The 24903-nt window shown below is 50.6% G+C and overlaps 1 protein-coding gene across 1 annotated transcript in view; it reads right to left on the bottom strand.

Annotated features, from left to right (window-relative positions):
- Nucleotides 1–535: 535 nt before the first annotated feature.
- The window catches only part of mtss1 (MTSS I-BAR domain containing 1), a 70545-nt gene continuing 46177 nt past the window's right edge, over nt 536–24903 (bottom strand). The window contains exons 10-13 of the mRNA XM_078556256.1: nt 10168–10341; nt 8335–8500; nt 6152–6178; nt 536–4388 (exon numbers count right to left, since the gene is read on the bottom strand). Of these exons, the coding sequence (XP_078412382.1) occupies nt 3658–4388; nt 6152–6178; nt 8335–8500; nt 10168–10341 (1098 nt within the window). The 3' untranslated portion in view covers nt 536–3657. The remainder of the gene's footprint in view (nt 4389–6151; nt 6179–8334; nt 8501–10167; nt 10342–24903) is intronic.

The following is a 24903-nucleotide window of genomic DNA, read 5'->3' as shown; positions in this document are numbered from 1 at the left end:
CTCATCCACATCTGCAATACTAAAATGAATCACCTAGACTGGAGTGAAGGGCAGGGTGCAGTATTATACAGGGTGCAGTATTATACAGGGTGCAGTATTATACAGGGTGCAGTACTATACAGATACAGAGCAGAACCTGAGCCGAACTTCAAACAGAGAATTCAGCATTACAGAGCCTTCAGTTCTGGGCCAATTATTGGCTCGAAGGGGGTGCAGCACAGATTCATCAGAATAGTCCCGGGGCTTAAAAGGTTGACTTATGAGGCCAGGTTGCATAAGCCTAACTAGAATGCTCTTGAGTTTCAACGGTTGAGAGGTTATTTGACAGAGGGGTTTGAAATGATAAAACGATTCGATGGGGTAAATACAGAGAAATTATTTCCCCTGGAGGGAATTCAAATCAAGAGAGAATAACCTTAAAGTTAGAGCTGGGCTGCTCAGGGGTGATGTCAGGAAGGAGTTTTTCCACACAAGGAGGGGGGTAAATCTGGAACTCTTTCCCTCAAAAAACTGTGGATGCCCAGGGGTCAACTGGAGCTCTCGATCCTGAGATCTGCATCACCATTGAATCTGGCTACAGTATGAGCAGTTGGAACCAGCAAACAGAGAGTTCCTGGAGTGACCCGCTCTTTTATGATTACATTTATTAACATTTGTCCCATATTTAACACTGATCTATCAAAGAGGAGCATTCAGTTTTCAATTAAACATTGCAGCTATATGAGGAAACATTGGATAGAATGATGGGCAGAGTGGCCTCCTCCTGTGCTGCAATTTTTCTCCATTTTCTAAATATCTGAGAAGGATGAATGTGGGGAGAGGGTGGGGGAGGGGCAGCCCTTAGGAGAGCCAGCATGGACATGATGGGCTGAATGGTCTTCTGTACTGTAACGATTTTATTATTCTATGAAAACGCAAACGTGGTCAAATCAATTTTTCCCAAAATAGGCCACTCCCCCAAGTATTGCAACAAAACTCATAGTCGTCTCTGCTTGGGAGAAACGTAAGTATTTGTGTATTGTTTTGGTTTATGTTGTTCATCGGTGTTGGACTTTGAAAGGTGCTGGTCAGTCCTGATTGGATTTTCACACTGGAACTGTGTTGTTTGGTAAGTAATTCAAGAATCTGTGACTGTCCCTTGGGTCTAGATATTCACACTGAGCATTAATTCAAAATCACTCAAAAGGCAAATGATCCTTAATTTTGAGGGCTGAAATTGGCACATTTACTGGGAAGAGGCACTTTCAGACAGACAAGGTAGCAAGTTTTTGAACAGTTAGCAGTAAGTGTTCCCTTACACAGTGAGGCACTGAATCAGGGCATCAGACAGAGTGGGTGAGAGCTGGGTGTGAGATACAGCTGGAGAGAGGTGGTGGCAGACAGATTCTGGAAGGGCATCAGGGGCTGGACAATCCTTCAGTTTCCGAAACCATCGTACAATCATAAAAGTAAAGGTTAATCTAATCGCACAAAAACAAATCTGGAAAAATGCCTTTTTAAAAAGAATGCTGATAAACTGTCTCAAAGCTGTGGAAAATACCAGACGTTAATATATGGTCATCTGTCCCTCCATTTATCAAAAAATGATCGTGGAAAGTATTCATCAAGAAAGTTATTTCCTGTGCAGAAAGCATTAGTTAAAGCACAGAGTGTTGGCCCACACATCTCACCTATAAACCACTAACTGTGGCCATCCTGGGTGCGGCAGAGTGTTGGGATGAACACTAATTGTTTTCTGGTGCTAATGTTCAATTTCACGTCAACTCCATTCCTGGTCCCTGCTTGTTACAATTAAATTTGCAATTCCAAATCATTCCTCCGTTAAAATCATCTGCCTCCCAGGGTCCTGGACAACTTCAACTGTCTGCCAGTTACCGTACTGAGGTGTAGAAAAGTTGCTCTAAATATAGGCTGCACCCCAAAGTTGACTTTGATTTTCTGTTTTACGTCAGTTGATGTGATTAATTTATCAACGGCTTCTCTGACACTTCAAGAATTCACACTATGGATTTTGGGAGATACAATGGAGGTTCTGGTGAGCTCTGACTGAGTCAATAAGAACAGATTATTTAGCACCAGCTGTGGGTCAGCAGGCATCAGCTGAGGTCAGTGGATACCGGCTGCAAGTTAGCAGGCACACTCTTTATAACATCACAGTGCGCACAGACCAGGCAGCAGTTACAGGAATGTGTTTATGTACAAACCTTACAGGCAAAATGCACTTGTTGCTAAACCTATGACTTCAAAGAAAATATTTAGCAGACTGCTCACATTGCCAAGCTAACTAATGTACTTTAATACCCAATTAACAGTTGGATGCTTTGACTTTTTTAAAACACTGCCCACTTAAACCAAAAGAACAGTAATTAAATAGGTCAGTTTACACACTGTCATAGCTCAACCCCTCAAGCCCAGTCTGTAAAGGTGCCAGTACTACAAAGCAATGCGATAGGCACCAGCAGTATAAGATAAAATTTAAAAGGGATTTAAAAACTAACATATACAAACTATATTCTTTACCAGTTAAAGCCTTTTGCTTCAATGAGTTGTGGTGGAGTATTATCTGTAATATTTGCTACAAGAACTCATTGTACAAACAGAAGCTTTCACAATTTTGACACAAATAAATATCTTTCGATGTTGTTAAGATTCACAAGGAAAAAAAAATAAATCTGTTGTTGCCCATCATCTGTGCAGTTTTTTTAAACCTTGCGGGTTTAGATATGAACACGAGCCAACTGTTGAGGTTTCTGTGTGAAGGTAGATGGTGCTGCTTTTCACCAAGTACCCAAGAAAACAGTGTCTTTATAAACTCGGAGTAACTTCAAACAAATCCCTTGTAAGAAGCTTCATGTTTGAAATCCTGAGCAGATCCCCTGAAGTGTCATCGCAAAGTTATTTCCATCCCTCTCCATCTGAAAACACACTTCAAATGAACTGATCGAGATCCTGGCAGTGAATGTTGCTGCAAGGAACAGGTACAGTTTGCTTCAGTATTTCGGGCGATGGTGGGGGGGTGGGTGCATGGGGTGTGATATTCCCATTCCTCACCCCACCCTGATTTCTTCCCATTCTCTTCTGAGGGTGCAGGCTGGGGTAAGGCCCATGGAAGCTCTGTCACTTTCCCCGAATGGCCATCTTCAGATAGTGAGCAGACAGGGTTGTGTTTGCCTGGTTGGTCAATGGAGTGAGATATCACAGCCCTGATCTTGCCCTCGCCCAATATCCACACATCCCTGTTTTGGGGATCAATATCCAGTGATCCGGAGCAGGGGCCAGAGCTGATTTGCCGTCTCTAACCTGGGGTGTTGAGTCCAATTTTTAGCCCATGCCACAAAAGGGCTGATTCAGCAGGGGTCACACTTCATCCTCTGCTGGTCTGTGTGATGCAGTCGCAAACATCATTCCCCCCACCCCTGGTCCACAAGACCCAGCCTCCCACCCTGTGACCTGTTAAAGGAGCAGACTGAGGATTTCTGAGCCATCGGGAGAGCTGGGGTGTGACAGGTTCTTGATGATATTTTGCGCATCAACAGTTTAATCTGAGGATGAGGGGTGAAAGAACTGTTACCAGTTTTAGAACAAGAGGCAGAGAAAGAGAAAGAGGGGACAAAATGGTGGATCTTGAAACTGCGCCTGTCCCACTGTCTGTCTGTTTTAAATGATCCTGGGGGCTGATCGGTCATTGGTCAAAGTCTTTCTCAGTTTGACCCCCCTGCGAATCATGGACAAAACATCATCACCTCCCTCAGTTGGCAAGGGGGTAGCAGCAACGTTGTCAACCCCTCCAGTCCTTTGGGAGCCCTCAGCAGTGCCCACTTGAGGAGTCAGTCCATTCCCTGTAGTGTGTGTCGCAGGCTTTAATTCTCGGGCATTCTGGAGGTTGGGAGCTGAGCGCTGCAGGCTGTTGACCAGAAACGGTTTCTCTGGCACCAGCGAGTATCCGGGGCTCTGGGCCATACTCAAACTTTGGGTTGAGCTACAAATTCCTTGCTTCTTTTGCACAAAACTGGAACGCCCTCCCTGCAGACTAACGCACTCCTCGCTGCCTGTCCGAGAGACTGCCAGCCCCATTGGCTTACTGGACACGGGTGACCCTGGAATGGGCACCATGGGAGTCCGGATGGGAATGGGAACGCCGCTGATGGTGCCACGCCGGAATGTCGGTTTGCTGGAAGGCTTCCTCCGAATCGTAGCAACGTGAGACGTCATCATGGGCTCAGGGTCAACCAAGAGGCTGACTGTGGAGGCCGGCCGCTTAGCCTGGAACATTTTCCTGTAATTCAGGCCGATGTCACTATTCCTCGGAATGGTGGAGGATTTATCAAAATCCATCTGATCAGGCAGCTCTTGCTCTCCATGCAGGGAAATGTAATCATAATCAGGCACTAAGAGAGAGAATAGAAATTAATATGGAAACACACACACAGCCAGACATGGAGATAAACCCTGAACACAGCAAGTGCCATCGATAACAGGCAACTGTGTCTGTAGGAAATATCTGTGCATCATTTAATGATAGAGCCAAGTCAGGGATTTGCCACTAAAATGCTGCAATTTCATTCAAACACAGTAAGAAATCTAACAAGATTGTATTCCAACAAGCTCAGCCTGATGCATGGTGTTTTGGGGTGCTGGGGATCTGTGGGGCAATGGTGGGGGGGTGTTCAGGAACACGGTGGGATTTTCTGGCCCGCCCACCACTGGGTTTGTCTGGTCCCTCCAAAGGTCAATGGACTTTTGGCTGCACCACTGGAGCTTCCACAGTCCCACCCAAGACAGGGCCGGAAAATCCCAGTCAGTTTCTTTATTTGTTCACCGGATGTGGGCTTCGCCGGCTGGGCCAGCATTTATTGCCCATCCCTAATTGCCCTTGAGAAGGTGGTGGTGAGCTGCCTTCTTGAGCCGCTGCAGTCCATGTGGTGTAGGTAGACCCACAGTGCTGTTAGGGAGCAAGTTCCAGGATTTTGACCCAGCGACAGTGAAGGAACAGCCGATATATTTCCAAGTCAGGATGGCAGTGTTCCCATCTATCTGCTGCCCTTGTCCTTCTAGATGATAGTGGTTGCGTATTTGGAAGGTGCTATTGAAGGGGCCTTGGTGAGTTGCTGCATTGCATCCTATAGATTGTACACACTGCTGCCACTGTGTGCTGGTGGTGGTAGAAGGAGAGGCTGTTTGAGGTGGTGGATGGGATGCCAATTAGGGTCAGCACCGAGGAAGCACTGCATTTTTGAAGGGCCAGAATGGAGGAATCAACACCCTGTCAGTGGGGCAGTACTGAGGGAGTGCTGCAGTGTCAGTGGGGCAGTACTGAGGGAGTGCTGCAGTGTCAGTGGGGCAGTACTGAGGGAGTGCTGCAGTGTCAGTGGGTCAGTACTGAGGGAGTGCTGCAGTGTCAGTGGGTCAGTACTGAGGGAGTGCTGCAGTGTCAGTGGGGCAGTACTGAGGGAGTGCTGCACTGTCAGTGGGGCAGTATTGAGGGAGTGCTGCAGTTTCAGTGGGGCAGTACTGAGGGAGTGCTGCAGTGTCAGTGGGGCAGTACTGAGGGAGTGCTGCAGTGTCAGTGGGGCAGTACTGAGGGAGTGCTGCTCTATTGGAAGTGCTACCCTTTGGATAAGATAATAAATTGAGGTCCTGTCTTCCAGTTCAGGAGGTGATCAAGGATCCCATGTTCATCATGACCGATTTTATTAGTCACCCATCTCATAGATGATTGTGTACGAGAGCACTCTGCATCACTCGATACCTGAAACAGCTTTATATCAACACTCCCAGAAGACAGCAATGACTCTGCATCACTCTATACCTGAAACAGCTTTATATCAACACTCCCAGAATAGAGCATTGACTCTGCATCACTCTATACCTGAAACAGCTTTATATCAACACTCCCAGAAGAGACCAATGACTCTGCATCACTCTATACCTGAAACAGCTTTATATCAACACTCCCAGAAGGGAGCAATGTCTCTGCATCACTCTATACCTGAAACAGCTTTATATCAACACTCCCAGAAGGGAGCAATGACTCTCAGAAATTTGCATTTCTTTGTAATGCTTAGATTAACTCCTTAAACAACCTGCCTGCTTCACAAAGCCTCTGATTTATTTTTAAAAAATAAATGACACAAATAATTTTACAACTCACCAATGAGGGATGGTTCCTTCCTTGTCGCTGTAAAACAACAACCAGCAAACTTCAAAACAACATCAGCAAAACTGTACAAATAGTTTCCATCTCAACAACTCTAAACCAGCCCCATCTCCCAAGTTAACGCCATCACAGTGGGAATCTGCATGGACACTGCTGTTATAGAAAACTTTAAGACAAGGCAGAGAGAGAACAGGCAGTGGGATTAGTTTGGGATTGATACAGGGCTATGGGGAGAGAGCGGGGCAGTGGGATTAGTTTGGGATTGATACAGGGCGATGGGGAGAGAGCAGGGTAGTGAGATTAGTTTGGGATTGATACATGGCTACGGGGAGAGAGCAGGGTAGTGGGATTAGTTTGGGATTGATACAGGGCTATGGGGAGAGAGCAGGGCAGTGAGATTAGTTTGGGATTGATACAGGGCTATGGGGAGAGAGCAGGGTAGTGGGATTAGTTTGGGATTGATACAGGGCTATGGGGAGAGAGCAGGGCAGTGAGATTAGTTTGGGATTGGTACAGGGCGATGGGGAGAGAGCAGGGTAGTGGGATTAGTTTGGGATTGATACATGGCTATGGGGAGAGAGCAGGGTAGTGGGATTAGTTTGGGATTGATACATGGCTATGGGGAGAGAGCAGGGCAGTGAGATTAGTTTGGGATTGATACAGGGCTATGGGGAGAGAGCGGGGCAGTAGGATTAGTTTGGGATTGATACAGGGCTATGGGGAGAGAGCGGGGCAGTGGGATTAGTTTGGGATTGATACAGGGCTATGGGGAGAGAGCGGGGCAGTGGGATTAGTTTGGGATTGATACAGGGCTATGGGGAGAGAGTGAGGCAGTGGGATTAGTTTGGGATTGATACAGGGCTATGGAGAGAGAGTGGGGTAGTGGGATTAGTTTGGGATTGATACAGGGCGATGAGGAGAGAGCGGGGTAGTGGGATTAGTTTGGGATTGATACATGGCTATGGGGAGAGAGCAGGGTAGTGGGATTAGTTTGGGATTGATACAGGGCGATGGGGAGAGAGCAGGGTAGTGGGATTAGTTTGGAATTGATACAGGGCTATGGGGAGAGAGCAGGGTAGTGGGATTAGTTTGGGATTGATACAGGGCGATGGGGAGAGAGCAGGGTAGTGGGATTAGATTTGGATTGATACAGGGCTATGGGGAGAGAGCAGGGTAGTGGGATTAGTTTGGGATTGATACGGGGCGATGAGGAGAGAGCAGGGTAGTGGGTTTAGTTTGGGATTGATACAGGGCGATGAGGAGAGAGCGGGGCAGTGGGATTAGTTTGGGATTGATACAGGGCGATGGGGAGAGAGCAGGGTAGTGGGATTAGTTTGGGATTGATACAGGGCTATGGGGATAGAGCGTGGCAGTGGGATTAGATTGGGATTGATACAGGGCTATGGGGAGAGAGCGGGGCAGTGGGATTAGTTTGGGATTGATACAGGGCGATGAGGAGAGAGCGGGGCAGTGGGATTAGTTTGGGATTGCTCAAGTAAAAGGTTTGCATGGAGCTGATGGGTTACAGGGTTATTATCCCGTATGTCGGAACAAACTGCATTCTTAGTACCAGTAAGACTGTAGAAAGCCTTTTGATTCGTATATTTGATGTTCTTTTGTCAATTTTCTGCTCAAGAACTGAGAGGGATATGGTGGTGTAGTGGAGGACATGGGTTCAAATCCCACCACTACAGCTGGTTGAATTTAAATTTAATTAATAAACCTAGAATTGAAAGCTTTTCTCAGTAATGGTGACCATGAAACTATCATCGATTGTTGTAAAAACCCATCTGGTTCACTAATGTCCTTTAGGGAAGGAAATCTGCCGTCCTTACCTGGTCTGGCCCACATGTGACTCCAGACCCACAGCAATGGAGTTGACTCTTAACTGCCCCCTGAAATGGTCTAGCAAGCTAGTGTTTTATCAAAAACAATTTAATTACAGTTTCATGCTCAGCATCACTTAGGCTCGCTTTTTATTCCAGATTTATGTAATTCACTGAGTTTAAGTTCCACAGCTGTCACGTTGGGATTTGAACATGTGTCTCTGATTATCCCAGGCCTCTGAATTACTGATCCAGTAATGTCAGCATTTTGCTACGGTACCCTCTCTGGTACATGATTGGCTCCAATTGCCAATCCTGCCCTTTGCTGCTTCCTGGTTTGGAGTTTCTTACCCTGAGAGGGGATGGTGTCTTCTGAACATGAAGGTGTGGTGGTCTGGGTGCTGTAACCACTGGAACAATGCAGAGAGTCCCGGCTGCTCCTCTGAGCGTCCAGATTCATCCCTTGACTTAGGGTTAAGGCAAGATGTTCTCGAGCGCTCATCTCTCCGACCTGTGGCTAAAAATACACAGGAATGAAGTGAGTGCCTTTTACAAATAATATCACTCAGTGGGCAACCAGCACTCAACTGGCTGGGAGCAGTGAAAATGCACAGGAATTAAAACACACAAGGCTAAATAACTAGTCATTCACATTGACCCCACTGGCAACTGTAGGGATGAGTCATGGGTCTTGTGGTGCAGTGGGTAGCGCCCCTGACTCCGAGTCCCACTCCAGAACTTGATGGTCATGGAAGGTGCATTCATAACATGGCCAAACTGGTCGATTATCAGTCTGTAAACCCTTCCAATATGCCTGATGGCAGGTGGTAGGAGCGGGAGAGTTTCCTGGTCAGCCAGTCTGCAGAAGGCAACAGCAAACCACTGCAGTATCTCGCCAAGTGTAATCATGAACCGACATAAATCAAATGGAAGTCCATGGCCACCAACTCCCTCTTAGATCATGGTACGTAAAAAAAGAGAGAGAGAGAGAGAGAGGAGTGAGTCCCAAACACTGATAAAAGGCCACCTGTAACAGCCTCATTCTGCAGCAACAACCCACTGATGCCTCGAACAATGACGGCTCTTTACAATTTAGCTGCAACACATCACTAATAAAAATTGTGGGGAGAGAGGAATTAAGCGATAGATTGATTATCCTGTAGGTATGAGGATGGGTAAATATTCAGAGGCCCCTGATCAGAAGCAGGGGGAACTGATCAGGGTATCCAGCATGGAAACAGGTTTAATCATGGCACAGCAAAACTGATCACCAGAAAACCGATCACCAGGCTCACAATTGGACACTGAGCTCCCATTGGAAAGACTGCTCTGTCAGAATCACCACCAAATCTACAGTGCCCGACAGAGCTGGACACAGGATTTCACATCTTTAATTCATGTACAAGTTGCATCTATTTTCAGGATGAAACACCCTATGCGACAGCACTGAAACAATCCTCTATCCTTCAGTGATTCGAGGGGGTGAGCTATCTCAAAGCCATGGTGTGGTCAATGGCTTCTCATGCCCCCTGAAGGACCAGAAGCATAAACTCATACTCCTGAATCTGGGTCAATCTCTCACGGACATCTGCCACCAAAGCAGAGGTTCAACTGTGGTAGAAACGTTCCAGATCACCAAGACTCCCAACTGCACAATCGCACTGGAACCCGGAGCGTCTTTACAAGGTTCACTCAAAGGGCTGTACCTGGTAAAGACAGTACTCGGGGGGGGGGGGCGGCGCTCAGTAACACTCTCACACTCAAACTTTTGGGTTCAAATCCCAAGTCAAATCCAGATTCTTGAGCCCCATAGTCCAGGCTGAAGCTCCCAGTGCAGTACTGAGGGACTGCAGCACTGTCAGAGGAGCCATCTTTCAAATGTGATGTTCAGCAGACTCCATGTCTGTCCTTTCAGGTGAATCCATGATATTATTTTAAAGAAGGTGCAGGGGAGTTCTCCCCAGTGCCCTGGCCAATAAATTTTCCCTCAATCAACATCACAAAGAAATGGATCATCTGATCACCTTGCTGTTTGTGGGATCTTGCTGTGCACATTGACGGCCGCGTTTCCTACATCACAACAGTGACCATATTTCAGAAAGTGCTTCATTGAAGAGCTTTGGAATGTCCTGAAGTGGTAAAAGGCACTACAGAAATGCAAGTCTTTATTTTTCAATGGGGTACCTTGCAAGCAGCAGTTGCTGCTGTGGACTGTGGTCTGTCTGTGATCTGTACATACACACTGGTTTCCATTGGTGCTTGGGGTCCATTCGCTCCAATCATTTGATAAGAAGATGCTTCCTTTGGCTGGAGGGCACTGGTCTGCAGCTGGTCCATCGGTGCCAATTTTGCCCAGTCCTGGTTTAAAAAGAGATCAATCATTTAATGATTTCTGACATACGACACTCTGAATATTCTGTTGGGTAAATAGTTTTTAAAATTATTTTGTATCTAGGATGAAAATGGTATTGTAGCTTTGTCAGACTGATTTAATTCTACTGTGATACGCATACACATCACAGCTCAGAGATCTTGGGTCTATCAGATCAAATATGGGGTTGATCCCAAGCCACAAGTGATTGTTCAGAGATTCAGAACCCCCTCCCCTGTTAAACATTATTTTTATGTCCTTCTTCTCTTCAATGGCACAAAACTGCAACTTTCCCAATTCCACTACCTCACAGGGCTTCAGCTCCCCAGGGGACTGAGGCTGGAGAGTGAAAAACATCTACAGCACACTCCCAACCTTCTAAACACGAGGCAATACAAGCCAAATTTACGCAGCCTCTCCCTCTGATTTAACCTGATAAATCCTGGGGATCTGGCTGATTTTTGTCTTTCCTTGAGTACAGAGACCAGGAACACCTCCCATCACCACCCAGCTGAAAATCAAAACACAACCCTGAGGTTTTCCTGACCAACAGGGCTTGATCCCACAACATACGCTGACTCTGCCTGGTAAACTTTCCAAGACTGCATTTTCCAATTGGAGTCCATTCTGAGCTTTCCCAGTATCTGTGGACACTGTCCAGTGATGATAAAGCAAAGGTGAAGCACTCACACAGTTAGAACCAACCAATCAGTAATTTGCTGAAGGAACATTTATCAAAAGCAACTAAACAAGATCTTAATGGATTTAAGATGTAAAGACTGCAGTCAACAAGATAACACATGACCCATTGTCACTACAGATACAGGTCAATTCCTGTTCTTACAATTTCCATCCCTACTTTTTCCTACAAGGAAGTGGCTATCCCTGGAGAGGGAAGAGTATGGCTACTCAGGTGCTGATTTGATATCTACATATTGCTTCTTTCTCACATTCTTGGGTTCACTGCTTCTCCTCTGTTCAAATGAGGCCCCACTCCACCATCACTTTCCCACATCTGCTATTTCTAACAAGGGAGATGGTTTGCAGGTTTGGCAATGCAAGTAGTAGAGTTACTGGATGAGAGACCGTGAGTTCAAATCCACCAGGGCAGTTTGAGAATTTGAATTCAGTTTGAAAATAATTCTGCAAATAAAAAGCTGGTAAGTGACCCTGAGAGCATTTGGAGGGCTGGAAAAACCCAAATGTTTCACTAATCTACTTTAGAGAAGGAAGCATCTGGGCTTATATGTGACTGCAGCCCCACACCGACATGTAAACCACTCAGTTGTATCAAAGCTACCTACACTGGACTACAGTGGTTCAAGGCAGCAGCCCCCTTCAGGGGTGACTGAACGACCACCTTGAACATTTTCAGCTGACAGAGTGAGCTGGCATGGATTTGTAAAGGGTGGGTCATCACTGACGACCCTGACTGAATACTTTGAAGAGGTGACTAAAGTAATGAACAGGGCGATTTCAATGGATGTTATTTATATGGACTTCCAGAAGGTATTTGATAAAGTTCAGCATAAGAGGCTGTTAGCTCAAGTTGAAGCTCCTGGAATTGAAGACAAATTATTGACCTGGTTAGGAAACTGGCTGAGGGGCAGGTTGTACCCAGTGGTGTGTCACAAGCATCTGCCTTGGGGCCTCAACTAGTCACGATCTAGATGATGAGATTAAAAGCCACATATCCAAGTTTGCTGATGACACTAAGTTAGATGACGCTGCAAGCAATGTAGATGAAGAATAAAATTACAGAGATTTTATAGGCTGAGTGAATGAGCAGCAAATGTGAGGTCACCCACTTTGGATTTAAAAAGACAAAACAGAGGACTTTGCAAGTGGTGAAAATCTAGAAACACTGGTGGTCCAAAGAAATTTGGGGATCCAGGTACATATTAAAATGTCATGGAAGGGTACAGAAGATAATCAAAAAGACTATTGGAATGCTGGCCTCTATCTGAAGGAATAGAAAGCCAGGGGGTTCAGGTCATGCCTCAGCTATGCAAAGCTCTGGTTAGACCACCCCTGGAGTTACTGTGAGCAATTCTGGACATCGTATCTTAGCAAGGATATGAAGGAGTGCAGTGTAGGTTTACCAGAATGATACCCGAACTTCAAGGGTTAACTTATAAGGCGAGGTTACACAAACTAGGGTTGTATTCCCTGGAATTCAGAAGGTTAAAGGGTAGAAGTTTGCAAGGCATTTCAAGATAGGATAAAGGGAAACTGGTTGGGGAGTCTCGGACTAGGAGCTTACTATCTGTCTCAACTCACTCTATGGGATAAGTACAGTTGTAGATCATTTGAAGAATAGGAGTGATTATGACCTTTTTTAGACAGGTCTTTCAGGAATGACATTAGGAAACACTCTGACACACAAAGGACTGGAGAAGTTTGGAACTCTCTTCCCACAAACAGCAGTTGATGTTGGATCAATTGTTATATTAAATCAGAGATTGATAAGATTTTTGTTAACCAAAGATATTAAGGGATATGGAGCAAAGGTGGGTTTATGGAGTTAAGTCATGAATCAGCCATGATCTCACTGAATAACAGGACAGGTTTGATGGGCTGAATGCCCCCCTCCCATTCCTGTTCCTATAACAATCCACATTCTCCTTAGACCTGGATATTCCACATACAGGAAGACTATTCCTCTAAACTCCTCCTTCCTCAGCACGGGACCATCACCAAACTATCAGTCCTCACTGAGCTGGTCCTTGCTGCTACTCCCAGTGTCTTAGGTAGTAATCAACCCCTCACTGAATTCCATCGCCACCTCTATAATGGATGGCAACCTGAGTATGTTCCCTGGAGGCGCTGACTTGGGCTTGGACACTGCTCAACTCAGCCCACACTGACACAGCCCGCACTGACACAGCCCGCACAGCCCACACTGACACAGCCCACACTGACACAGCCCACACTGACACAGCCCACACTGACACAGCCCGCACAGCCCGCACTGACACAGCCCGCACTGACACAGCCCGCACTGACACAGCCCGCACTGACACAGCCCGCACTGACACAGCACGCACTGACACAGCCCACACTGACACAGCCCGCACAGCCCGCACTGACACAGCCCGCACTGACACAGCCCACACTGACACAGCCCACACTGACACAGCCCGCACTGACACAGCCCGCACTGACACAGCCCGCACTGACACAGCCCACACTGACACAGCCCACACTGACACAGCCCACACTGACACAGCCCGCACTGACACAGCCCGCACTGACACAGCCCGCACTGACACAGCCCGCACTGACACAGCCCGCACTGACACAGCCCGCACAGACACAGCCCGCACAGACACAGCCCGCACTGACACAGCCCGCACTGACACAGCCCGCACTGACACAGCCCGCACTGACACAGCCCGCACTGACACAGCCCGCACTGACACAGCCCGCACTGACACAGCCCGCACTGACACAGCCCGCACTGACACAGCCCGCACTGACACAGCCCGCACTGACACAGCCCGCACTGACACAGCCCGCACTGACACAGCCCGCACTGACACAGCCCGCACTGACACAGCCCGCACTGACACAGCCCGCACTGACACAGCCCGCACTGACACAGCCCGCACTGACACAGCCCGCACTGACACAGCCCGCACTGACACAGCCCGCACTGACACAGCCCGCACTGACACAGCCCGCACTGACACAGCCCGCACTGACACAGCCCGCACTGACACAGCCCGCACTGACACAGCCCGCACTGACACAGCCCGCACTGACACAGCCCGCACTGACACAGCCCGCACTGACACAGCCCGCACTGACACAGCCCGCACTGACACAGCCCGCACTGACACAGCCCGCACTGACACAGCCCGCACTGACACAGCCCGCACTGACACAGCCCGCACTGACACAGCCCGCACTGACACAGCCCGCACTGACACAGCCCGCACTGACACAGCCCGCACTGACACAGCCCGCACTGACACAGCCCGCACTGACACAGCCCGCACTGACACAGCCCGCACAGCCCGCACTGACACAGCCCGCACAGCCCGCACTGACACAGCCCGCACAGCCCGCACTGACACAGCCCGCACAGCCCGCACTGACACAGCCCGCATAGCCCGCACTGACACAGCCCACACTGACACAGCCCGCACTGACACAGCCCGCACTGACACAGCCCACACTGACACAGCCCACACAGCCCACACTGACACAGCCCACACTGACACAGCCCACACTGACACAGCCCACACTGACACAGCCCACACTGACACAGCCCACACTGACACAGCCCACACTGACACAGCCCACACTGACACAGCCCACACTGACACAGCCCACACTGACACAGCCCACACTGACACAGCCCACACAGCCCGCACTGACACAGCCCACACTGACACAGCCCGCACTGACACAGCCCGCACTGACACAGCCCGCACTGACACAGCCCGCACTGACACAGCCCACACAGCCCGCACTGACACAGCCCACACAGCCCACACTGACACAGCCCGCACTGACACAGCCCACACAGCCCACACAGCCCACACTGACACAGCCCGCACTGACACAGCCCGCACTGACACAGCCCGCACTGACACAGCCCGCACTGACACAGCCCGCACTGACACAGCCCGCACTGACACAGCCCGCACTGACACAGCCCGCACTGACACAGCCCGCACTGACACAGCCCGCACTGACACAGCCCGCACTGACACAGCCCGCACTGACACAGCCCGCACTGACACAGCCCGCACTGACACAGCCCGCACTGACACAGCCCGCACTGACACAGCCCTCACTGACACAGCCCACACTGACACAGCCCACACTGACACAGCCCACACAGCCCAAACTGACACAGCCCACACTGACACAGCCCACACTGACACAGCCCGCACAGCCCGCACTGACACAGCCCACACAGCCCACACTGACACAGCCCGCACTGACACAGCCCACACTGACACAGCCCACACTGACACAGCCCACACTGACACAGCCCACACTGACACAGCCCACACTGACACAGCCCACACTGACACAGCCCACACAGCCCGCACTGACACAGCCCGCACTGACACAGCCCGCACTGACACAGCCCGCACTGACACAGCCCGCACTGACACAGCCCGCACTGACACAGCCCGCACTGACACAGCCCGCACTGACACAGCCCGCACTGACACAGCCCGCACTGACACAGCCCGCACTGACACAGCCCGCACTGACACAGCCCGCACTGACACAGCCCGCACTGACACAGCCCGCACTGACACAGCCCGCACTGACACAGCCCGCACTGACACAGCCCGCACTGACACAGCCCGCACTGACACAGCCCGCACTGACACAGCCCGCACTGACACAGCCCGCACAGCCCGCACTGACACAGCCCGCACTGACACAGCCCGCACTGACACAGCCCGCACTGACACAGCCCGCACTGACACAGCCCGCACTGACACAGCCCGCACTGACACAGCCCGCACTGACACAGCCCGCACTGACACAGCCCGCACTGACACAGCCCACACAGCCCACACTGACACAGCCCACACTGACACAGCCCACACTGACACAGCCCACACTGACACAGCCCACACTGACACAGCCCACACTGACACAGCCCACACTGACACAGCCCACACTGACACAGCCCACACTGACACAGCCCACACTGACACAGCCCACACTGACACAGCCCACACTGACACAGCCCACACAGCCCACACTGACACAGCCCGCACAGCCCACACTGACACAGCCCGCACTGACACAGCCCACACTGACACAGCCCACACTGACACAGCCCACACTGACACAGCCCACACTGACACAGCCCACACTGACACAGCCCGCACAGCCCACACTGACACAGCCCGCACTGACACAGCCCACACTGACACAGCCCACACTGACACAGCCCACACTGACACAGCCCACACTGACACAGCCCACACTGACACAGCCCACACTGACACAGCCCACACAGCCCACACTGACACAGCCCACACTGACACAGCCCACACTGACACAGCCCGCACTGACACAGCCCGCACAGCCCACACTGACACAGCCCGCACTGACACAGCCCGCACTGACACAGCCCGCACTGACACAGCCCGCACTGACACAGCCCGCACTGACACAGCCCGCACTGACACAGCCCGCACTGACACAGCCCGCACTGACACAGCCCGCACTGACACAGCCCGCACTGACACAGCCCGCACTGACACAGCCCGCACTGACACAGCCCGCACTGACACAGCCCGCACTGACACAGCCCGCACTGACACAGCCCGCACTGACACAGCCCGCACTGACACAGCCCACACTGACACAGCCCACACAGCCCACACTGACACAGCCCACACTGACACAGCCCGCACAGCCCGCACTGACACAGCCCACACAGCCCGCACTGACACAGCCCGCACTGACACAGCCCGCACTGACACAGCCCGCACTGACACAGCCCGCACTGACACAGCCCGCACTGACACAGCCCGCACTGACACAGCCCGCACTGACACAGCCCGCACTGACACAGCCCGCACTGACACAGCCCGCACTGACACAGCCCGCACTGACACAGCCCGCACTGACACAGCCCGCACTGACACAGCCCGCACTGACACAGCCCGCACTGACACAGCCCGCACTGACACAGCCCGCACTGACACAGCCCGCACTGACACAGCCCGCACTGACACAGCCCGCACTGACACAGCCCGCACTGACACAGCCCGCACTGACACAGCCCGCACTGACACAGCCCGCACTGACACAGCCCGCACTGACACAGCCCGCACTGACACAGCCCGCACTGACACAGCCCGCACTGACACAGCCCGCACTGACACAGCCCGCACTGACACAGCCCGCACTGACACAGCCCGCACTGACACAGCCCGCACTGACACAGCCCGCACTGACACAGCCCGCACTGACACAGCCCGCACTGACACAGCCCGCACTGACACAGCCCGCACTGACACAGCCCGCACTGACACAGCCCGCACTGACACAGCCCGCACTGACACAGCCCGCACTGACACAGCCCGCACTGACACAGCCCGCACTGACACAGCCCGCACTGACACAGCCCGCACTGACACAGCCCGCACTGACACAGCCCGCACTGACACAGCCCGCACTGACACAGCCCGCACTGACACAGCCCGCACTGACACAGCCCGCACTGACACAGCCCGCACTGACACAGCCCGCACTGACACAGCCCGCACTGACACAGCCCGCACTGACACAGCCCGCACTGACACAGCCCGCACTGACACAGCCCGCACTGACACAGCCCGCACTGACACAGCCCGCACTGACACAGCCCGCACTGACACAGCCCGCACTGACACAGCCCGCACTGACACAGCCCGCACTGACACAGCCCGCACTGACACAGCCCGCACTGACACAGCCCGCACTGACACAGCCCGCACTGACACAGCCCGCACTGACACAGCCCGCACTGACACAGCCCGCACTGACACAGCCCGCACTGACACAGCCCGCACTGACACAGCCCGCACTGACACAGCCCGCACTGACACAGCCCGCACTGACACAGCCCGCACTGACACAGCCCGCACTGACACAGCCCGCACTGACACAGCCCGCACTGACACAGCCCGCACTGACACAGCCCGCACTGACACAGCCCGCACTGACACAGCCCGCACTGACACAGCCCGCACAGCCCGCACTGACACAGCCCGCACAGCCCGCACTGACACAGCCCGCATAGCCCACACTGACACAGCCCGCACTGACACAGCCCACACTGACACAGCCCACACTGACACAGCCCACACTGACACAGCCCGCACAGCCCACACTGACACAGCCCACACTGACACAGCCCACACTGACACAGCCCACACTGACACAGCCCACACTGACACAGCCCACACTGACACAGCCCACACTGACACAGCCCACACTGACACAGCCCACACTGACACAGCCCACACTGACACAGCCCACACTGACACAGCCCACACTGACACAGCCCACACTGACACAGCCCACACTGACACAGCCCGCACTGACACAGCCCGCACTGACACAGCCCACACTGACACAGCCCACACTGACACAGCCCACACTGACACAGCCCACACAGCCCGCACTGACACAGCCCACACTGACACAGCCCACACAGCCCGCACTGACACAGCCCACACTGACACAGCCCGCACAGCCCACACTGACACAGCCCACACTGACACAGCCCACACTGACACAGCCCACACTGACACAGCCCGCACAGCCCACACTGACACAGCCCGCACAGCCCACACTGACACATCCCGCACTGACACAGCCCGCACTGACACAGCCCACACTGACACAGCCCACACTGACACAGCCCACACTGACACAGCCCACACTGACACAGCCCACACTGACACAGCCCACACTGACACAGCCCACACTGACACAGCCCACACTGACACAGCCCGCACAGCCCGCACTGACACAGCCCGCACTGACACAGCCCGCACTGACACAGCCCGCACTGACACAGCCCGCACTGACACAGCCCGCACTGACACAGCCCGCACTGACACAGCCCGCACTGACACAGCCCGCACTGACACAGCCCGCACTGACACAGCCCGCACTGACACAGCCCGCACTGACACAGCCCGCACTGACACAGCCCGCACTGACACAGCCCGCACTGACACAGCCCGCACTGACACAGCCCGCACTGACACAGCCCGCACTGACACAGCCCGCACTGACACAGCCCGCACTGACACAGCCCGCACTGACACAGCCCGCACTGACACAGCCCGCACTGACACAGCCCGCACTGACACAGCCCGCACTGACACAGCCCACACTGACACAGCCCACACTGACACAGCCCACACAGCCCGCACAGCCCGCACTGACACAGCCCACACTGACACAGCCCGCACTGACACAGCCTGACTCAAGCCTGCCCAATATAACACAACAGCTATTTGTTCAATTTATTGATTGTGACTGCAATTGATGAGCCTGCATTTATCGGCCATGAGAAGATAGTGTGGGTCTTATTAGGGCTAACGGCCTTTCATAGAATCATAAAGTGGTGTCGCAAAGAAGGAGGCCATCCAGTTCACTGTCTGTGCTTTCTCCTTCACAGAGCTAATGCTAGGATCATTTTCCTATGTGCTATGTAAGACTACAGCTGTCACAGTCTTCTGTTGCTGGCCTTAGTCACACTCAGGCTTGACTGTTAGGGCAGCTGTACTCAACTTTTCAACTCTCCTCTGGCACTGAGCTCATGGTCCAGGTTTGAAACAAGGCAGGAAGGATATCTGGAGCCGAGAGGTTCTATTGGAACCCAAACATAGCCTAGGCGAGCAGGCTATTGCTGATTGGCCTGGGCTGGGATCAGTGCTGTCGAGCTACAATAGATAGGCCAACGGTGAATACGCTGGTGGAATACACACTGACTGCAATATCAAGCAGTTAGTGCACAGCTGAACGAACATGTTTATACTGTGAGGCACAGAGGGTACAGAGACACAGCTGGCACCATGTCTGTGTCATACCTGGCTTCAGTAGTTGGTGGGCATGTTGATGCACACGTTGCATTATCCAAGGCATTTTGTCTGGCAATTCAAATTGCAGAAAATGGAACAGGGATGATTCTAACCATCACCAGGGATATTTCTAGGGTTGGTATACAGATATCAGTGGTGGGGAGGCGGTTGCGAAGTGGTATTGCTGCTGAACGAGTAATTCAGAGACCCAGGGCAATGCTCTGTGGACCCAGGTTTGAATCCCACCAGGGAAGATGGTGAAATTTGAATTCAACAAAATTATGCAATTAAAAGTCTAATGATGACCATGAAACCATTGTCGATTGTCGTAAAAATCCATCTGGTTCACTAATGTCCTTTAGGGAAGGAAATCTGCCGTCCCTGTGACTCCAGACCCACAGCCCTCTGATATGGCCTAGCAACCCACTCAGTTGTATCAAACAGCTAAAAAGTCTCAAAGGAATCGACCGAGGCACCAGAAATGAGAACGGCAAACTCAGCCCTGTCGACCCTGCAAAGTCCTCCCGCCTAATATAAAGTCATAGAGGTCTACAGCACAGAAAACAGCCCTTTGGCCCATCGAGTCTGCGCCAGTCAAACAAGTATCTAACTATTCTAATGCCATTTTGCAGCACTAGGCCCATAGCCTTGTACGCCATGGCATCGCAAGTGCACATCCAAATGCTTCTTAAATGTTATGAGGGTTTCTGCCTCTACCACCCTTTCAGGTAGTGAGTTCCAGATTCCCACCACCCTCTGGATGAAAAAATTCTTCCTCACATCCTCTCTAAACCTCCTGCCCCTTACCTTAAATCTATGCCCCCTGGTTATTGATCCCTCCACCAAGGGGAAAAGTTCCTTCCTGTCTAGAGATGCATACAATAAAGGAACATCTGTAATTATGGATGACTTTAATCTGCATATAGATTGGGAAAATCAAATTAGTAACAATACCAGAGAGGAGAAATTCCTGGAGTATATACGGGATGTTTTTCTGGATCAATAGGTTGATGAACCAACTAGAGAACAGGCCATCCTAGACTGGGTATTGTGTAATGAGAAAGGAATAATTGGCAGTCTAGTTGTGCGAGGCCCCTTGGGGATGAGCGACCATAATATGATAGAATTCTTCATCAAGATGGAGAGTGACATAGTTGATTCTGAGACTTGGGTCCTGAACCTTAATAAAGGAAACTATGATGGTATGAGGCGCGAGTTGGCTATGATGGATTGGGAAACGTTACTTAAAGGGATGACAGTGAATAGGCAATGGCAAACATTCAAAGAGCGCATGGGTGAACTGCAATAATTGTTTATTGGCGCAAAAGTAAAACAGGAAAGGTGGCCAAACCATGGCTTACAAGGGAAATTAGAGATATTATTAGATCCAAGGAAGAGACATACACATTGGCTAGAAAAAACAACAGACCTGAGGATTGGGAGCAGTTTAGAATTCAACAAAGGAGGACCAAGGGATTGATTAAAAAGGGGAAAATAGAGTACGAAAGTAAGCTTGCGGGGAACATAAAAACTGACTGTAAAAGTTTCTATAGGTATGTGAAGAGAAAAAGATTGGTGAAGACAAATGTAGGTCCCTTATAGTCAGAAACAGGAGAATTTATAATGGGGAACAAAGAAATGGCTGACCAACTAAATACATACTTTGGTTCTGTCTTCACAAAGGAGGACACAAATAACATACCAGAAATGTTGGGGAACACAGGGTTTAGTGAGAGGGAGGAACTGAAAGAAATCAGTATTAGTAGGGAAATGGTGTTGGGGAAATTGATGGGATTGAAGACTGATAAATCCCCAGGGCCTGATAATCTACATCCCAGAGTACTTAAGAAAGTGGCCCTAGAAATAGTGGATGCATTGGTGGTCATCTTCAAAGATTCTATAGACTCTGGAACAGTTCCTACAGAGTGGAGGGTAGCTAATGTAACCCCACTATTTAAAAAGGGAGGTAGAGAGAAAACAGGGAATTATAGACCAGTCAGTCTGACATCGGTAGTGGGGAAAATTCTAGAGTCCATTATAAAAGATTTAATAGCTGAGCACTTGGAAAACAGTGGCAGAATCGGACAGAGTCAGCATGGATTTATGAAAGGGAAATCATGCTTGACAAATCTACTGGAATTTTTCGAGGATGTAACTAGTAGAGTTGATGAGGGGGAGCCAGTGGATGTGGTTCATTTGGACTTTCAGAAGGCTTTTGACACAGTCCAACATAAGAGATTAGTGTGTAAAATTAAAGCGCATGGGATTGGGGGTAGTGTATTGAGATGGATAGAAAACTGGTTGGCAGACAGGAAACAAAGAGTAGGAATAAACGGGTCTTTTTCCGAATGGCAGGCAGTGACTAGTGGGGTACCGCAGGGATCGGTGCTGGGACCCCAGCTACTCACAATGTATATTAATGATTTAGATGAGGGAACTAAATGTAATATCTCCAAATTTACAGATGACACAAAGCTAGGTGGGAGGGTGAGCTGTGAGGAGGATACAGAGATGCTTCAGGGTGATTTGGACAAGCTGAGTGAGTGGGCAAATGCATGGCAGATGCAGTATAATGTGGATAAATGTGAGGTTATCCACTTTGGTAGCAAAAACAGGAAGGCAGATTATCTGAATGGCTATAAATTGAGAGAGGGGAATGTGCAATGAGACCTGGGTGTCCTCGTACACCAGTCACTGAAGGTAAGCATGCAGGTGCAGCAGGCGGTAAAGAAGGCAAATGGTATGTTGGCCTTCATAGCCAGAAGATTCGAGTACAGGAACAGGGATGTATTGCTGCAATTATACAGGGCCTTGGTGAGACCGCACCTGGAATATTGTGTGCAGTTTTGGTCTCCTTATCTGAGGAAGGATGTTCTTGCTATAGAGGGAGTGCAGCGAAGGTTTACCAGACTGATTCCTGGGATGGCGGGACTGACATATGAGGAGAGATTGAGTTGGTTAAGTTTATATTCGCTGGAGTTCAGAAGAATGAGGGGGGATCTCATAGAAACCTATAAAATTCTAACAGGACTAGACAGGGTAGATGCAGGATGAATGTTCCCGATGGTGGGGGAGTCCAGAACCAGGGGTCACAGTCTGAGGATATGGGGTAGACCATTTAGGACTGAGATGAGGAGAAATTTCTTCACCCAGAGAGTGGTGAGCCTGTGGAATTCGCTACCACAGAAAGTAGTTGAGGCCAAAACATTGTATGTTTCCAAGAAGGAGTTAGATATGGCTCTTGGGGTGAAAGGGATCAAAGGATAGGGGGAGAAAGTGGGAGCAGGCTATTGAGTTGGATGATCAGCCATGATCATAATGAATGGTGGAGCAGGCTTGAAGGGCCGAATGGCCTACTCCTGCTCCTAGTTTCTATGTTTCTATGTCTACCCTATCTATGCCCCTCATAATTTTATACACCTCAATCATGTCCCTCCTCAATCTCCTCTGCTCCAGGGAAAATAACTCCAGTCTATCTAATCTCTCTTCATAACTAAAACTCTCCAGCCCAGGCAACATCCTGGTAAATCTCCTCTGCACTCTCTCTAGTGCAATCACATCCTTCCTATAATACGGATTCCAGAACTGCACGCAATATTCTAGCTGTGGCCTAACCAGCGTTTTATACAGTTCCAGCATAACCTCCATGCTCTTATATTCTATACCTCAGCTAATAAAGGCAAGTATCCCATATGCCTTCTTAACCACCTTATCTACCTGTCCCACTACCTTAAGGGACCGGTGGACATGCACACCAAGGTCCCTCTGATCCTCGGTACTTCCCAGGGTGCTACAGTTCATTGTGTATTCCTGTGCCTTGTTTGTCCTGCCCAAGTGCATCACCTCACACTTATCTGGGTTAAATTCCATTTGCCACTGATCAGCCCATCTGACCAGCCCGTCTATATCCTCCTGTAATCTAAGGCTATCCTCCTCACTATTTACCACCCCACCAATTTTTGTGTCATCCGTGAACTTACTGATCAACCCTCCTACATTCAAGTCTAAATCGTTTATATATACCACAAACAGCAAGGGACCCAACACCAATCCCTGTGGAACCCCACTGCACACAGGCATCCAGTCACAAAAACACCCCTCGACCATCACCCTCTGCTTCCTGCCACTCAGCCAATTCTGGATCCAATTTGCCAAATTGCCTTGGATCCCATGGGCTCTTACCTTCGTTATCAGTGTCCCGTGCGGGACCTTATCAAAAGCCTTGCTGAAGTCCAAATAGACTACGTGAAATGCATTGCTCTCATCGACACACCTGGTCACCTCTTCGAAAAATTCAATCAAACTGGTCAGACATGACCTCCCATTAACAAAACCATGCTGACTGTCCTTGATTAATCCCTGCCTCTCCAAATGTAGATTAATTCTGTCCCTCAGAATTGCTTCCAATAGTTTCCCCACCACTGAGGTTAGACTGACTGGCCTGTAATTCCCTGGTTTATCCCTTCCTCCCTTCTTGAATAACGGTACCACACTGGCTGTCCTCCAGTCCCCTGGCACCTCTCCTGTGACCAGCTGTCTCACAGAGTAGTCAGGAAACATGCTCACAGGATCATTCCTTACAGACAATGTCCCAGACATCACCATCACCATCCGTGGTTTTGTCCTGTCCCACCGACAGGACAGACCCAGCAGAGGTGGTGGCACAGTGGTGTACAGTCGGGAGGAAGTTGCCCTGGGAGTCCTCAACATCGACTCTGGAACCCATGAAGTTTCATGGCATCAGGTCAAACATGGGCAAGGAAACCCCCTGCTGATTACCACGTGACCGTCCTCCGTCAGCTGATGAATCAGTGCCCCTCCATGTTGAACACCACTTGGAAGAAGCACTGAGGGTGGCAAGAGTGCAGAATGTACTCTGGGTGGGGGACTTCAATGTCCTTCACCAAGAGTGGCTCGGTAGCACCACTACTGACCGAGCTGGCCAAGTCTTAAAGGACATAGCTGCTAGACTGGGTCTGCGGC

The sequence above is a fragment of the Cetorhinus maximus genome, chromosome 13, assembly GCF_964194155.1.
Source record: "Cetorhinus maximus chromosome 13, sCetMax3.hap1.1, whole genome shotgun sequence".
In the NCBI taxonomy this organism is placed as follows: domain Eukaryota; kingdom Metazoa; phylum Chordata; class Chondrichthyes; order Lamniformes; family Cetorhinidae; genus Cetorhinus; species Cetorhinus maximus.
This window is presented reverse-complemented; position numbering and strand designations above follow the sequence as displayed.